Raw genomic sequence first — 16757 nt, forward strand, 5'->3', positions numbered from 1 at the left:
AACACAGCAGATTTTACTATGCAGCTTTTCTCCAGGGCTCCCCAGCATTCCAGCTCAGTGTCTGGTCTTCCCTAAGGGCAAAGGTCTGAACTTCCAATCTCACTGTAATGACTGTTTCTTCATGACTGTACACACATGCTATGCTGGAGTACCAAAAGGCTTACACACCTGAATGCCAACTGTGGGCCTCAAGAAATACTTCATCTTCTCCAAGATTTCCCTCTGCAGAAGGTCCCATGCTATTGTCTTCTCTAAGTGCAGCACAAAAGGTAGTCCAAATCTAACACACATAAATATTATAATCACCTTAAAAAGTATGACAATTCCTTTAATACTGTAACTCTTTATTCATGATCTTTTTAAATGGAATCACAATACAATTAGTTTTAGGACAGTTCTCAAAATAAAACAAACAGGAAATTTAATACTCTCATAAGTGGATGAAACAGTCAGAAGGGAAAGTGAGATTTCTAAATGAAATTTAACAACTCATACACCAAAATGGCTTCTAATAGAGTATGGTGCCAGGTAATAAGATGACAGGATTAGTGGAGATGGGGAGGAAAGCAGGTGGGAGTGGACACGAGTCCAGCAAGCAGCATGGGTCAAACATATAAGGGGTTCGGTGCCAGAGGAAAAGATAGGGCTGGAAGGTCCAGCAGGGAGGCAGCCACATGCTGGTGGCCTGGCGACAAGGAAGGCACTGGCAAGCAAGTGACACTAAAAGTCAGCTCCTAGCCTAGGGCAGAAGTCACGTGGCCCCTGCCTGGTTTCCTATCCAGTGCTGAGCTCACAGGTGTTAGAGAATCAGAGGCGGAGCCATGGTTCTCAGCAGTGGCCGCAGGCTGAAATCAGCGAGGGAACTTTAAAACACAATGATTCCCCCGAGATTCTGCTGTAATCCCTCTGGTCTGTGGCTCGAGCACTGAGGCTGTTTGAGGAGCTCCCTAGGTGATTCTAATATGCAGCCAGCGTGGAGGAGCACTGGCCTAGCCTTAACTCTCACCCAAGCCCCAGCCGTTCAGACCTACTTGCTGTGCTCTGAATGCAGCCGACTCACACCCCCAATGTACAGCCAATTCCCTCAGTCTGGACTACCCTTCTCACTCTTCTTTTAAGCTATTTCCTACTCATCCGCAGAAGGAGCCACTGGCACCCTGTTGATCTGTTCCCTGAGCTCTGCTGCACTACAAATACTGCCTGCTTATTCTGCTGCCTCCACCAACAGACTGTGTTACCTGACAGCAGGAACTGTGACCGACTTATCTTCCTAGCCCAAACCGCCAATACCTAGACAATAGTAGATGCTGAATGAATGAATGCACAAGTGAATAAACAAACAGATAAACCCTGACTCAGGCCAAAGGAGGGGTGCTAAGGTCACCAAGAAACCCGCTCCTAACAAGTACCAGTTTACTCACAGCAGTACTCAAGAGTGAGCCTACCTTCCTAAAGACAACTGTGATGCGAAATAAGTTACAAGCACGATGTGTAAATCAGTAGCCATGTTTTTCACATGACAATGACCTCACTTTTAAGAGACCAGCATCGTGAAAGGGATTCCATAAGTTCTTTATTTTATACAAATACGATGAGCTGCCTTTTCTTCTGTCCCTTAAACATGCCAAGCTCCTTCTTCTAATCTCAGCAACTTTTTTTTCTTTTTAATTTTCATTGGAGTATAGTTGATTTACAATGTTGTGTTAGCTTCAGGTGTACAGCAAAGTGAATCAGTTATACATATACATATATCCACTCTTTTTTAGATTTTTTTCCCACATAGGGGATTACAGAGTACTGAGTAGAATTCCCTGTGCTATACAAGTAGGTCCTCATTAGTTATCTATTTTATATAAAGTAGTATGTATATGTCAATCCCAATCTCCCAATTTATCCCTTGCCCCCTTTCCCCCGGTAATATCCAGAGAAAACCATAATCCGAAAAGATACCTGCACCCCAATGTTCACAGCAGCACTATTTACAGGAATCAAGACGTGGAAGCACCCTAAACGTCCATCAGCAGAGGACTGGATAAAGATGTGGTACATATATACAATGGAATATTACTCAGCCATAATCTCAGCATCTTTGTACTCGACGTCCCCTCTTCACGGGATCCCTTCCCAAGAGGCTCACACAGTTCGCACCTTCCCACTCGGCTCAGCCCAGCTGCCGCGTCCTCAGGGAGGCCCCCCTCGCCTCCCTCTCTAATACAGTTTTGCTAGAGCCCCCACCAGCATGTTCTATCACACCCGCATGTTTTAACATCTTCAAAGTGACAACGACTGTCTGAAGTTAAATGTGTTTACTTGTCTTTAGTGGCTCTGTCCTAACTAGGATGCAAGCTCCATGAGAACACACAGATCCTGCTGTATCCCTAGTGTTCAGAATAGTGGCCAACACACTGTAAACACTAAAGTACTTGCTAATGAACATCATAAATATACAAATCAACACATTTTGCTTTTATGTTATTTACCATTCTTAAATAAGAAACTTATTTCAAAGCAACATTTTAAAAAGTTAATATAAATGCTACTCTGACAAATACTAGAAACACAGTATCTTTCCTCTCTGAAACACATCCATATCTTGTTATTACTCTAGTTACATTACTATTGTGATAAAGTTACTTTAAAAGTAACTCCCATACAGAAACTAACATAACATTGTAAAGCAAGTATACTCCAATAAAGATGTTTAAAAAAAAAAGAAAAGTAACTCCCATAAATTCTTACAGAGGGAAACAGATTTGAGAGAGATTTCTAACTCCCAAAATGTCTGACTACATGCAGCTGAATGAATACTGGTGCCATTTGCCAAGCCAGGAAATACTGGAGGGTCAGGTTTATAGGGGAACACAATGAGTTCAGTTTGGAACACAAGACTGAGGTGCACGTGCCATCCAAGTAGATTTGTTAAGAATTAATAGAAGAAAAAATGCTGTAAAGAAAGTAGCTGGATATAGGTCTATAGGTCTAGAGACCCAGGAGGATCTTGAGCTGAAAATATACAAGAGAAATGTGCCTTTAAAAACTACATGAGCTTGGGAGCCATTCTAACTCAGATCTTATCATCCTAATTTTATATTCTCCCCCTCCCAACCCCTCAAATCAGGTCAATTTACACACATGCTCTTTCTAAATATCAGAATCAACAATTAACTACTAAAAGTAAGGATTTTTTTTATCCCTACTTTTTAAAACGTTTGAAAATATTAGACTTTTAAAGTCTCAATATTTATTGGAAAATAAGTTGGTCTTCACCTTTTCCCTTGCTGCCCAGTGCAGGCTCGGTTACACACTAACAGAACAATCTTGTCGCTTCCTGCTCTCGCGGGGGTTAAGTCCGCTCTCCCTTGCTTTGCTGCTGCTTGTGTAGAAGAAGACAGTCTATAATGATCCAAGCCAAATTTCAAGTGGTTTAGGTTGTTGTTTAAGTGGATTCCTAAAACAAAATGAAAACTTACTTTATCTCTTCAAAATTTTTATTCTTTCATTACAAAAAATTTACCCGTTAGAGAAATTAAGAAGTTGTCATTATGTTATTTACGCTGCAATTGAAAAAAGGAACAAATGACCTACTTTGAGATTACTCGTCTAGTCATAAGAAAATTTTTTGCGTCCATTATTTCATTTAAACTCGCCTTACCTACTACCTTAAAACTGAAAATTAAAACTCTTCACTTCAATGAATATTAGTTTTAGAATGGCAAGTTTGCAGAGATGACCCACCAAGACAAACTTAAAGTGAGACCATACAACCAGCAACCAAATAAAAAAATTTTAATAAAAAATAAAGACTAGTACATGTAGAATGATCTTCAATATTCCAACAGCAGCTGCTTTTCCCCGCTTTAGACCCAGACTTATAAGAAACTCACAGCCATTACGGAACTTTAATACAATCAACTAGCCTGGATCGACCTACAATAAAGTGAACAAAAATATATGTTTGACAGGCACAGTGCTGGTTGCTAAAAACCAGGTCTTCAGACATGCCCCAAAGCAGAGCTATCTGTCCATCAGAGGTACTTAGCAATTCAGCACCTAGCACAAGGTCCTGCACTTAGTAGGAACTCAATAAATGCTTGACTAAATAATTGCTCATTTCTTTAATCCTTTGGAAGTATAGCCTAAGGAAATGACACCCCAAACTGGAGAACAGAAGAAGCCCTCCACCACTACCACACCAAAGAAATAATAACAATATCACCAGCAGGAGAATAAAATAAAAGGTGGTTTACACAAAAGCATCCATAGCAAAACTCCAGCAATAACCTAAATATACAGCAATAGGAGATTTGTTGAACCTATTAACATACAGAGTTAATACTAAAATAAATTCCCAATTAATTAGAGTTTAGAAACGAGAACACAGAAACTAGAAATAAGGAAGAACTGAATCTTCACCAAGCTATTAGAGGGAAGAAAACTTTTTACGCTTAAATACCACAGAGAAATCACAAAAGAGCAGCAGATTTCACTTCACAACCATTTTAAACTTTGGTATGAGAAAAATAAATAGAAGTCTGAATTTGAGACAATTAACAGGCTCATTTCCCAGGTTCTTGGCAGAAGTAAGGCTGGGAAGACCAGTTCTGCTAAAAGTGATCAGGATTCCCAAGGAGATGAGAGGATACCACTCAACTGCTCAGAAATCAAGCTCCGCATTCATAGTCCAGGCCCATCACTACCAACTGTGCGAACTGGGCCTGTGACCTAACCTAAGTTTCAGCTCCCTCACCAGTGAACTGGGGAAGACAGTAGCCTCACATGCACGAACAAAATATTGATGAGGCCTTTGTAAAGAACAGAGGCTTACGCATATTCACTAAGTGGTATATTCTTCCAACAAAGGCACTCCCTGGCTAGACTATATAACCTTGGACCTCACCAAATTCATTTATAAATAGAAACTTAGTGCTAACCATAAGCAACTGGGGTATGAAAGGTTAATTTAGTGTTAACCATAAGCAATTGGGGTACGGTTAAACTTAGCATTAACCATAAGTAATTGGGGTATATGAAAGGTATACTCTCGCTGTGTATTACGAAGTACACTAAACTGCTAGGCACAGAAAGATAAAGCAAAGTGTAGTCCCAACTGCAGAGAATTTCACAGTTTGGTAGGAAGGATAGAGAAGAATACAGAGCATTTCCATACAGCATGCTAGTGTCAGAGATTAGCAGAAGCTACAGTGGAACACAGGAGAGCAGAAGTCAGTCAGCCAGTCTGGGGTGGGGGAAGTGAGGAAAGGTTTTCTGGACAAGGTGATGATTGGCTATTTTTTACTATAATGCAACTAAAATAAGAAAACAATTTAAACAAACAAAAGCACATGCCTGAAAACACAACAACTAGAAAATAAACAAAAAAATCTCCCAAGTCAAAGAATGACAACTGAAATAAGACTCAAAAAAATAATAATGTAAATATGAGTAGACCAGAGAAATCTGAATCCTAAGCTGGCAGTGCAGAAAGCCGACCAACCCAAAATACAGAATTACCGAAGGTTCAGAGACTAGAGGCACCAGAGACCTCTAGAAGTAGAGGTGAAGGAAAAGAGGAACTAAAACAAGAACTTTCAACAGGGGTACCAAGGCCATTCAATGAAGAAAGAATAATCTCTTCAACAATGGTGCTGGGACTACTGAATATTCACATGCGAAGGAATGGAGTTGAACTCCTACTTCACACCACATACAAAGATTAACTCAAAATGAATCAAAGACCCAAATGTAAGAGCTAAAACTATAAAACTCTTAGAAGAAAACACAGGTAAACCTCATGGCCTTGGATTTGGTGATGGATTCTTGGATATGACTTCATCAAAATTAAGAACTTTTGTGCATCAAAAAACACTACCAAGGAAGTAAAAAGATAGCCCACAGAATGAGAGGAAATATTTGCAAGTCATATATCTGATACAGGTCTAGTATCCAGCAGATATAAAGAACTCTTACAACTCAAAAACAAAAAGACAAGCAACACAATTTTAAAGTAGGGAAAGGACTTGAATAGACATTTCTCTAAAGAAGATATACAAATGGCCAAAAATCACATGAAAAGATGATCAACATCATCTGTCATGAGGAAAATGCAAATAAAAATCACAATGACATACCACTTCGCACCCACTAGGATGGCTATAATCAAAAAGACAGAAAATAACAAACACTGGCAAGAATGTGGAGAAATTGTAACCCCCATATATTGTTGGTAGGAATGAAAAATGATGCAGTTGCTATAGAAAACAGTCTGGCAACTCCTCAGAAAGTTAAACATAGAATTACCATATGACCCAGCACTTCCACTCCTAGGTACATACCCACAAAGGAATTGAAAATAGGTATTCAAACAAATACTTGTACATAAATGGTCATAGCAGCAGTATTTCATAATAGCCAAAAGGTGGAAATAACTCAAATGTCCATCAACAGATGAATGGATAAACAAAATGTGGTATATACATATAATGGAATAATACTCAGCCATAAAAAGGAATGAAGGACTGATACATGCTAGTGTGGATGAACCTTGAAACACTATGCTAAGTCAAAGAAACAAGTCACAAAAGGCCACATATTATATGATTCCATTCATATGAAAGTCTAGACTAGGGAAATCTATAGAGACAGAAAGTAGAATAATGACTGCTTAGGACTGGGTGGGATGGGGAGATTGGGAGGTGTCCTTAGGGGAGACAAAGTAGGAGCTAATGAGACAGGAGCTGGAGAGATGAATTTTTAGCAAAGCAAACAGTAGGGAAAGTATAAAAGCATGTGGCATGTTCCAGAAATAAAGAGTAACTTGGATAGGGTACATGGGGAAGAAAATGGAATATAGTAGAGAGGCTGGAAAAAAGGCAAGGACCAAATCATGAGGGGCCATGCATTCTTCCCAGGTATTCAGATTTAATCGCAGACAAAAGGGAAGCACTGGTAAATCAACAAGCACATAACGTGGTCAGAACTGTATGTCAGAATAAGTCTGGTGGTGCTGTGAAGAAATAACTGAACGAGAGAAAGCCCAGGGGTAAAGAAGTTACTAGAAAAGCCCAGTTGAGACTGGTCTGCACTGTGTCAGTCGCAGTAGAATGCACAGGAAAACTTCAATGTTTGATCAGTTGTGAATTAAGTCAAAATCTGAGGGAGAAGTGTTTGGGTTCAGCTTGGGCGAAGAGAAGGATGGTAATGCCGTATTTCACAGAAGAAACGCAAGAGGAACTAAGAAAGAAACGCTCAGTGTAAGATACCTGTAGGACTATAAACAGAGATTCCAGTGGACAGCTGGAAGTCAGGGAATGGAACCAGAAGAAAAAGGGGGGCTAATGGAGAGTTTAGCTCTAAAAATCACCAGTAGAAAATACTGGTAAGACTGGGTATAGCAACGGTTCTCAAACTTTCATGTGCATCAGAATTACCTGTTAAAAACAGATTGCTGGGCTCTGCCCCCAGCGTTTCTGTTCAGTAGGTCTAGAGTGGCACCTAAGAATTTGCATTTCTAATCAGTTCCCAGGAGACATTGATGTTCTGACAACCACTGGAGTAGAGCAAAAAGAAGAGAAGCCCTAGGATCTTGAAGAACAAGGCCAGGAATAAAGTTTTTCCCAAGAACTGCCTTCTGCCAGGGAAATACGTTACCTAAAATTTATACCATCATAAAAAGATGTGTTATGTGTATTTTACCACAATTTAAAAAAATTATACCATCATATAATAATCTAAAAGGGTAGACATTTGTTAGACCTGCAAACCCAGGTGGTATTATGGAAACAGATACTCATTTACCTCTTTGACTGAGAATTCCTTCAGGCCTAAATATTTCTGGAGTCTCAAAGGCAAAAATGCAGTCGCTTTCATGGACTGTTTCCAGGTCGTCTGTGTCACAAAAGGAACGATGGAACCCATCATAGTACATTTCTGTTAACACAATCTAAAAATGGGAAAAATGTAAATAGTTGGATAACTGGAAAGTCAATATGAATTGATCTCCCAATCCAGCTGTGAACGTCTCCAGACCAGCAGGACCGCAGTGATCCGAGGGCTTGGAGACACCTCATCAAGCCGATGTGATCTGCCTTTAATAAGAGAGTCTTGGAAGCACAGTATCTTCTATGATTGTATAACAACATACTGATTTCAGAGTGCTGTGGCTCTAAATCCAGAGTTTCCTCTAAGTTTCGGTGAAGAGACTCAGCAGATACAAAGTCTAAGGCCCTTCTTTCACAGGGGGAAGAAACTAAAAAGAGATGGAGTGACTTGCCTAAGGTTATACAACTACTCAGCCTCGTAGCGAGGAGAGAGTCCACATCTGACTCCGAGACTTTCTCTTACCATTAAATTTTCTTCTTTTCAGATTAAAAAATGTCAAATAATCATGGACATTTGTATTGGAAAAAAAATGAAATCAACTCAAATGTCCAACAATAGGAACTAGTTAACTATACTATAGTTCTACTGGAATTATAAAGCGCTTCCAAAGAATGAGCTGCATATATTTGCACTAACGTGGAAAGATCTCCTAAGTAAATATTAAAAGTAGGGAAAGAAAAATGTGAGTACACGGTTCCATTTTCATAAAATATTAATATAGTACATGCACAGGAAAAAATATGAATGAATATACAACACAGTATTAAAGTTAGTAACCCTTAGTTCTTAAGATACTTAGTACAAGATACTTTCACTTCTAAGTTAAGTTTCTGAAATGGTTGAGTATTTTATAATGAAAGAAAAACAAAAGATGGGGAAAAAGACAATGGAGACATTTAGAGACCTCATTACGTGCTCAGCAGCACCCTCTAGTGAAAAAGCACTGGACTGAGCTTGAAGAAGTTCCAATTCTGGTCTGCCACCAACAGCCCTGTGATCTTGAACAAGTCACATGGTTTCTCTGGACCTCCTTCAAATGAAGGGGTTGGACTGGACCCCTAAGGTCCCCTCTACTATCACAAACATACTATGAGTTGATGAGGTGAAAGGAGCTTGGTGGCATATTCCACAAACAGTCCAAGAAAAATATTCCTGGCTCTTTTTTCTTCTAATGATTTTAATGACCGTACTGTTTTCCTGAAGGTGAACATGCAAGTATAATTCACTTTCTCCAGCAAGCTGAAGTCAAAAACAAACTTGTAATTACATCACTCATTTAAACAATGCAAAAAGAGCCAGACAGCACTGGAAGATTTAAAGATACAGACAGATCTGCCTCGGACACACATCTAAGCCTCCCTCTTTCTGTCTTTTCCCTCATCTTGAATTTAAAATAAATAAATAAATAAATAAATCAACGAGCACCTCAAAGTAAGGAAAAATGTGAACATTTTATCAATCTGCCAGTACCTGGCCTATGAAAATATGAGATATTTGCTATATCAGGGCAACACTGCTGGTTTTGTTTTACTGTGGTAACTTTTCAAATGAGGTCCCAGGAGGCCGAAGTACAAAACACCTTTATTAGTCACATGATTACATAGCAGCTTCCAGAAGTTATCTAGGGAAAGCTATTCAGCCACTGAATCATCTTTCCTTGGTAAATTTTAAATAGGGAATTTTTTTCCAAATAAAACCCCAACAGTGAATTGAGTAAAAGAGTATGCAAAAGTATGTCAAGTCACAAGCAGGCCAAAATTATTTTCGGTCAATATAAGTACTTACCAAAAATTTACCCAAAAAAGAAAGGGAGGAGGTACAACTTTCTTTTCTCTTATCTAAACAAGGTAAGAGACTCTAGCCTAGCTTTAATCAGAAAGTAAACCAAACTGAGCACCTATATGTACTGTACTAGAAATAGGCCCATTCTTATCACCATAATGGGAAGGGATTTTCAAGAGCCACTGGTTGAGTTTTCTAAGCCTCTCTGACCTTCAAATACCACAGGATGCTCTTCCTATTGCCCACATGAGCATCCACAGAATGATTTAAGAGGGGTTAACTAATTATACTTTATAAACAAAGCTGAAAGAAGGTCTTGGTGTAAAGTCATAGCTTTTCCTTTTAAATATATATATATACAATTAAATGAAACATGAGAAGTTTTGTGTATATTTTTCTCCTTTGGATCCTGATTTTTTATTTTTCCCTCAACACTAGAAACAACTGGTTTTAAATTTCTCTCCAACCATGTTTGGCTGAGAACTGTTAAAAAAACTCCAGAAGAAAAAGCAACACTTTTGTGGCTCGTGTGTAATCGGTCTTAGCAAGCTTATTACCTGATCAGTGGGGATCTTTGTTTCCATAGACACTGCTTCCCGAAGTCTGGCGACAGTCCCAGACAGAGGCACGGCCACACCAATCCGCATGCAGTGAGAACATTTCCCTTGATACACTACAGTGACATACAGAGGCCTGTACAGATCAAAGTCAGATATTCCTATTAGTCACTTACTTCAACTAAAATATAGAAGCAGAACAACCCTGATCTGGAATCAACAAAACTAAAGCTAATCCACACCTTTAGTTGGACCTAAGTAGAACTATCAAACAACAATCAAGAACTCTTTGGAAAAGGCAATACAGCATAATAATAAAGGCAACACAACAAAAATACAGCATATCAATACTTGGCTCTGTGCTTTGTATTTTCTTTATAACAGCAGCGTTAACTCCTAGAAATTTCGAGGAACAGTTCAAATAAAGCAGCTAATTAAAAGTGGAACATAAGGTCTCTAGAGGCTCTAGAAGGCATTCAACAACCTTCTCCGGCCCCCATACTATAGGTGGATGACCTATAGGCGGAACAGACTACAACCAGACCAACCAAAAAGACTTGCTTGCCCTGTGCACCTGCTCACCCTGCAAACTCAGACAGGCATTTATAAATTTCTATAAGGCCTTAACAATGCCTGTATTCAATTTATCACTAATCCTATTACTTGTTTAAATATGCAAGAAGCCCCAACAGGAGCCTACAGAGGAAAAGGAACATATAGGAATATAGTCTTAATTTTATTAACTCTGTTCTTACCTTGTGTGGGGTAGTGGAATTGGCAAAGAAATGCAGAGGAAAGGATCAAAAGTGTTGCTCTGCTTCTGGCAATGAGGACACGTCAAAGAAGATCTGCAGAAATAAAAATGTAAGACACTCACATTAAGATCACCTAGAACTACATAAGCACACAACATAAGGGAAATTTTAATTTGCTCGTACCTGTACTGGGCTTGAAAAAGTTCTTGTACGAAAGTGCTACAGACAGGAAAAGATGGTCCCTCGGGCATCATATCAGTCTCCGACGGTGGCTAAAAAAAAATAAAGTACAATTTCACAGATTAAAAGTGCCAGTTCTTGATTAAAGATGAGCCTAAAAATGTCACAGATGTCCTTGACCTCCTTTACAAGATCTGCATCAGATCCAGATGTTTCAGGGAAAGACATCTGCTAAAGGAACCAGAACACAGATGCCAGGGTGTGGGTCACATGGACTCATCGCCTCACAGGCTCTCCCAGACACAGTGCTTATCCGTCTCTCCACCCCATCCAGGCAGTCGGGAAGTCCTTCCCAGAGTGCTCCAATCCCCCTCCAACTCTCAAAGGGCCCCCTCCAACCTCTTCCAGGAAATAATCCCAACTATTCAAAAGTACCAATTCCTCCCCTGCCTAAAGAGAATTTTTTGTCTGGCACCTATTACCTCTGCTGCTTATTTGGGCCTAATCATTCTACTTCACATTTTACTTAACCTTTTCATGTCCCTCCCCCTCACAGTTATTGGGCATCAGCTACCACGTGCAGAGAGCAATGCAAAGGGCATTAAGATACAAAGATAATAAGACACAGTGCCTGACCTTGAGTACGTCTCAATCTGGTGGGAAAGTCAGCAGCAAGCATATAGTCATATGATAGTACAGAATGTTCAGGCACAAAGGACCTTGAATCAGAATACTTTTAACAACTTACCAAAACTAGAAATTTAAAACTTGAGGTATACACAATGTTCACTGCAGCACTATTTACAATCGCCAGGACATGGAAGCAACCTAAATGTCCATCGACAGATGAATGGATACAGAAGATGTGACACATGCATACAATGGAATATTACTCAGCCACAAAAAGGAACAAAATTGAGTTATTTGTAAGGAGGTGGATGGACCTAGAGTCTGTCATACAGAGTGAAGTAAGTCAGAAAGAGAAAAACAAATACCGTATGCTAACGCATATATATGGAATCTAAAAAAGCGGTACTGATGAACCTAGTGGCAGGGCAGGAATAAAGACGCAGACACAGAGAATGGACTTGCGGACACGGGGGGGAAGGGGAAGCTGGGACGAAGTGAGAGAGTAGCACTGACATATATACACTACCAAATGTAAAATGGATGGCTAGTGGGAAGCTGCTGCATAGCACAGGGAGATCAACTCGATGTTTTGTGACGTCCTAGAGGGGTGGGATTGGGAGGGTGGGAGGGAGGCTCAAGAAGGAGGGGATATGCGGATATATGTATACATATAGCTGATTCACTTTGTTGTACAGCAGAAACTAACACAACACTGTAAAGCAATTATACTCCAATAAAGATATTAAAAAAATAATAAAAAAGTAAAATAAAATAAAATTTGAGGTACAGAAAAGAATTATCAAAAATTTTTAAAGCTGTGAGAGGAGAACACTGTATTTCCATTATATAAATCACTTTACCCATCATACTAAGATTCCATAAATAAAAACTGAGAATGAATCACTGTTTCTCAGTAAGTATATTCTAAGGGTTCAGTTGCTACACTCAAATCTAATCCTAACAGCAGAGACATCAATACATTTCCTTTTTGATTGTGTATTCACATTCCAATGATCTATAGACTATGTCTCATTGGAATAGAAAGCAAATTTCTGCTTTAAAAACAGTTCAGTGAGATGGAATCCCTTAATGTCAGTCTAAAGCTAGTCATACATGCAAATGTGTCCCCTCTCATGAGAGTGTAAGCTCCTATCTGACACTGCCAGCACAGTGGTAAACAGGGGAAATAGTCTCTAAGTATCCATGAATTTTATACTCACCCAGAGCTTAGTCAATTTCACTATATTAACTAACTGCAAACTGCAACAACTCCTCAGAGGAGGTTTGGAGGAAGAATCTACACTCACTCCTCACTAGGTTCACTCGTTCACCGGTGGCCTGTGCCGCAGCCACTCACTGCTCCCTGACTGCCCTGAGGGAGCGCCCTTACCTTCAGAGGAGGCTGGCCACTCTGCTTCACAGCATGATTGAGGTCTTCATGAACTCGGTCCAAAAGCCACAGCAGAAACTCCTGGGCGTCATGCTGGGAATTTCCCCGATATTGCAGTGCATTCTTTGACACAATACTCTACACAGGTAAATAAATCAGCATGAATAGTTGTGAGTTCCTGGCTTTAAAGATAAACTATTCATAATCCCAAAGAGGAACACAAGATCTCAAGGGTGTTAGAGAGTACTTCCTGGAAAGACAGCAAATATGAAAACAGATGCTCAATGTAAAAACCTCATTCATGTACCAAAAACTTTTAAATGCACCTACCCAACAATCCTACTTTTAGGAATATATGTAAAGGAAACCATCAAAACAGCATGCCAAGACTTCTAAGATATTCATTCACTAACAGCAAAAAACTGGTAATAACTTGAACATCTTAAAAATGAGAATTGTTATAAATATCAAATCATTATGTTGTTAACCTGAAACTAATGTTATATGTCAATTATACCTCAACTTTTTAAAAAGTAAAAGAAAAAAAATGAGAATTGGTTAAATAAGTATCATAGTATTAGATTATAAACCAAAGTATAAAATAACCAAGTCTACGTAAGGTAAATGACTGAGTGAATAAATAAGTGGGAAGAGACAAATCTTCCTTAAAGAAGAATTCTGAATAATTTATGTCAATAATCCCCCCTCCAGGAGTTGGACCTTAACCCCCCCACCCCGCCCCACAACCTTGAATATGGACTGTGGCAGTGACTTGCTTCCAAACTAGAGTATGCAAAGAGGGGTGGCCACGAAAGGCTGTAGGTGAACTGGTTAATTAACATTAAGATTATGGGCTCTGGAGCATATAGCCTGAATTCACATCTCTCTGTCCTACCACTATTTGTGAGGCCTGGCCTACTCTGCTCCAAAGTAAAAAGGATATAATGATTTAGTGTGATGGTTAAGTGAGAATGCATATAAAACATTTCACATGTAAATGATATATAATAAGCACTCAAATTTTAGCTATGAGTATTGGATTCGGAAGTAGGGAGAAAGGAGGGGAGACAACTGCACAAAGAGAGAGCAGTTAGGAGACAAATGAAACGATCAGGCAAGAAACAATAAGGGTCTAAACTAAGTCTGTGAGAGCAAATTTGAGAGAGATTTCAAAATTGGGCAGTAGAATCAATAGGATTTGTGACCTAATGAATGTGGAAAGTGAGGACGGAGGCATTAATGTCATTCAGGTGTCTTATCTGGATGATGGGCCACTGGTGGTTCCCTTCATCAAGACAAAATAAAAAAGGAACAAGTCTGGAAAAGAGGATGATGAGTTCCCACTAGAATCCACTATATCTGAAGTTCTGTGGAACCTCCAAATGGAAGTACCTGGCAAACAACTAAAAAAAAACAGATCTGGCACTCAGTGGAAGAGTCTGCGCTCAGGACAAAGATTTGGGAGTCAACAGATGGGTGGTACTTGAAATCATGAGTACGGCTAAGACTGCCCAGACAAGATCATGAGAGATTAAGCCAGAGGACAGAATCCAGAGAACTTCTATATTTAGGGGGCCCTAAAAGAAGCCTAAGAAAAGGCCATCAAAGATGTGGCAAGAAAATCAAGAGAATGGAGTCCCAAGAGTCAAGAGAAGAGAGCTACGAAGGAGAGAGTGATCAATAGTATTAAAAGTTGAAGAATGACAAAGTAAGCCAAAGAACCAGTAACTGTCCATTGTATTTTCCAATTAATGATAACAGAGATGAAAAGAAGGGATACATTTTTAATTATGAAGAACCATCACAACATGATGATCAATTAGATGTGAATAACAAAAAGATGATCTACAAAATTTGAATTTAAGGAGGAAAAAATCAAAGCAACGCAAATGAGAATATACAAGTGTCATTGGCAAAACTCACTAACTGAACGAAGTGAACAAGGGAGAGAAAGGACCCTGGTAACAAACAAGATTTCAAGTGACTTGAAGGATACCACTTGGGTGCCACCTCAGAAACAGGTACACAAAAGGCAGAGTGGGTGTGGGCAAAAGTCTTCACTACACTACAAAACTTACCCCAGAGGTCAGACGCCACCCTCATCACCAAATCTAATTTCTTCTTTCTCAGTCTTCACCTTTCTCATTCTCCCTGTAGCACTTTATATACTTGACATCTTACTCCATCTTGAAATGGTTTGGCTTGCGGCCATGATTATGTTCTCATTTAGGAGAATCAAAACTAAAGCCATTGGCATGAAGAGCGGAAGAAAGTGAGCTACAGAAGAAAGAGACCTCCTAGCAAAGAAAAATGGATCAGTAAAAAAAAAACATCATCAGCACTAGCAGGTAAACCTCTGGCTGATTCAGGATGGAAGAGAAAGAGATGACTGGTGACACTATATTGAGTGATATAAAGAAGAAATCGGGGATGACACCAAGGTTTTTAGTTTCAGACTTTGGTGCATAATAAAATCAGGAACTGAGGAAGAGACTGGGGACTGCAGAGCTTTGAACATGTTGAGTTTGAGGTACCTACAGGATCTCAAGTGAGGTTAGGTCTGGTGCTCAGGAAAGAGATCTGAGCTGGAAAGTTAAATCAGAGCACATACACCTATCATATGAGCACAGAGGAAATGGGGAACATTTAATGAGAAAAGGAGGCAGCTGGGGCAGAATATTATAGAAGGGACAAGTCACAGAAAAGAAGCCCAAGAAGAAGATAAGAGGTAGCAGCCAGAAGAGAGTGGCATCACACAAGCTGACGGAGAAGAAACCTCCAAGGAGATGGAAACAAGGATGTAAACCACCACAGAAAAGTCAAGTAAGACAAGCACAGAGATGGGTCCTTTGGAATTGCAAATTAAGAGATTGATTGCCTGTGCAATTTCAGTGACACTGATCAAAGAGGCTAAAGGAGAAGAAAAGGTAAGGAAATTGAATGGTTACAATTAGACCACTCTTCATATACAGGAAGCTTGGTTATAAAAGGCAGGAAGAAAAGATGCTGTAACTCTCTGGAGGGGGCACCTACAGGACAGAGGAATTTAAGTGCTGAGGGCAGAAGCTAACAGAAAGGAGATATTTGAAGAAAGAGGATTCTTCAGTAACGGGAGAAGGAAGGATTCAGAAAAGAGGTAGAGGAACTATCTTAAACAGGAGGTAAGAGAGACAGAAGAGAAGGAGGTAAGGATAGTTATGGATTCAGAGAAGTTATAGACAGGAAGGCAGGGAACCTTTGTTTGTTTTGCGGAGGAAGCAGAGGCCAATTGCCAAGAGGAAGTTTTAGGTACAGCAAGGGTAAAGACAAATCTCATGGCATATAGTTGGGGCATACAAAATGCTAGAAGCATAACAAGCTTCTGTTCAGGACCCTCTCCCTTATTTACTCCCAAAGGGGAGGGAGAGGTAGTTCTCAGTATATGTATCCTAAGAAACAAATTAGCTGAAATCAAATGCTTCTTTTCGTGTCAAAGCAGATATTTTATGCACGGTGGCCACCAAATTCAGGGTGGAGACAACATTCAGTTCTTTATCAGGATTGCATTAAATCTGATTTATGCTTCCTGCCACTATCACTTCAACT

The 16757-nt window shown here is 39.6% G+C and overlaps 1 protein-coding gene across 3 annotated transcripts in view; it reads right to left on the reverse strand.

The window, feature by feature from the left end:
• Positions 1 to 16757, reverse strand: part of USP31 (ubiquitin specific peptidase 31) — a 95964-nt gene that overhangs the window by 39681 nt on the left and 39526 nt on the right. For 2 of the 3 annotated variants that reach the window (XM_082430940.1, XM_082430939.1), the window contains exons 2-8: positions 13173 to 13310; positions 11156 to 11244; positions 10973 to 11065; positions 10218 to 10353; positions 7795 to 7939; positions 3268 to 3448; positions 169 to 280 (exon numbers count right to left, since the gene is read on the reverse strand). In XM_082430940.1, the coding sequence (XP_082287066.1) occupies positions 169 to 280; positions 3268 to 3448; positions 7795 to 7939; positions 10218 to 10353; positions 10973 to 11065; positions 11156 to 11244; positions 13173 to 13310 (894 nt within the window). The remainder of the gene's footprint in view (positions 1 to 168; positions 281 to 3267; positions 3449 to 7794; positions 7940 to 10217; positions 10354 to 10972; positions 11066 to 11155; positions 11245 to 13172; positions 13311 to 16757) is intronic. The other variant, XM_082430941.1, reaches the window with a different exon arrangement.

This window comes from Balaenoptera physalus (assembly GCF_965194825.1).
Source record: "Balaenoptera physalus genome assembly, chromosome: 16".
NCBI classification, from domain to species: Eukaryota; Metazoa; Chordata; class Mammalia; order Artiodactyla; family Balaenopteridae; genus Balaenoptera; species Balaenoptera physalus.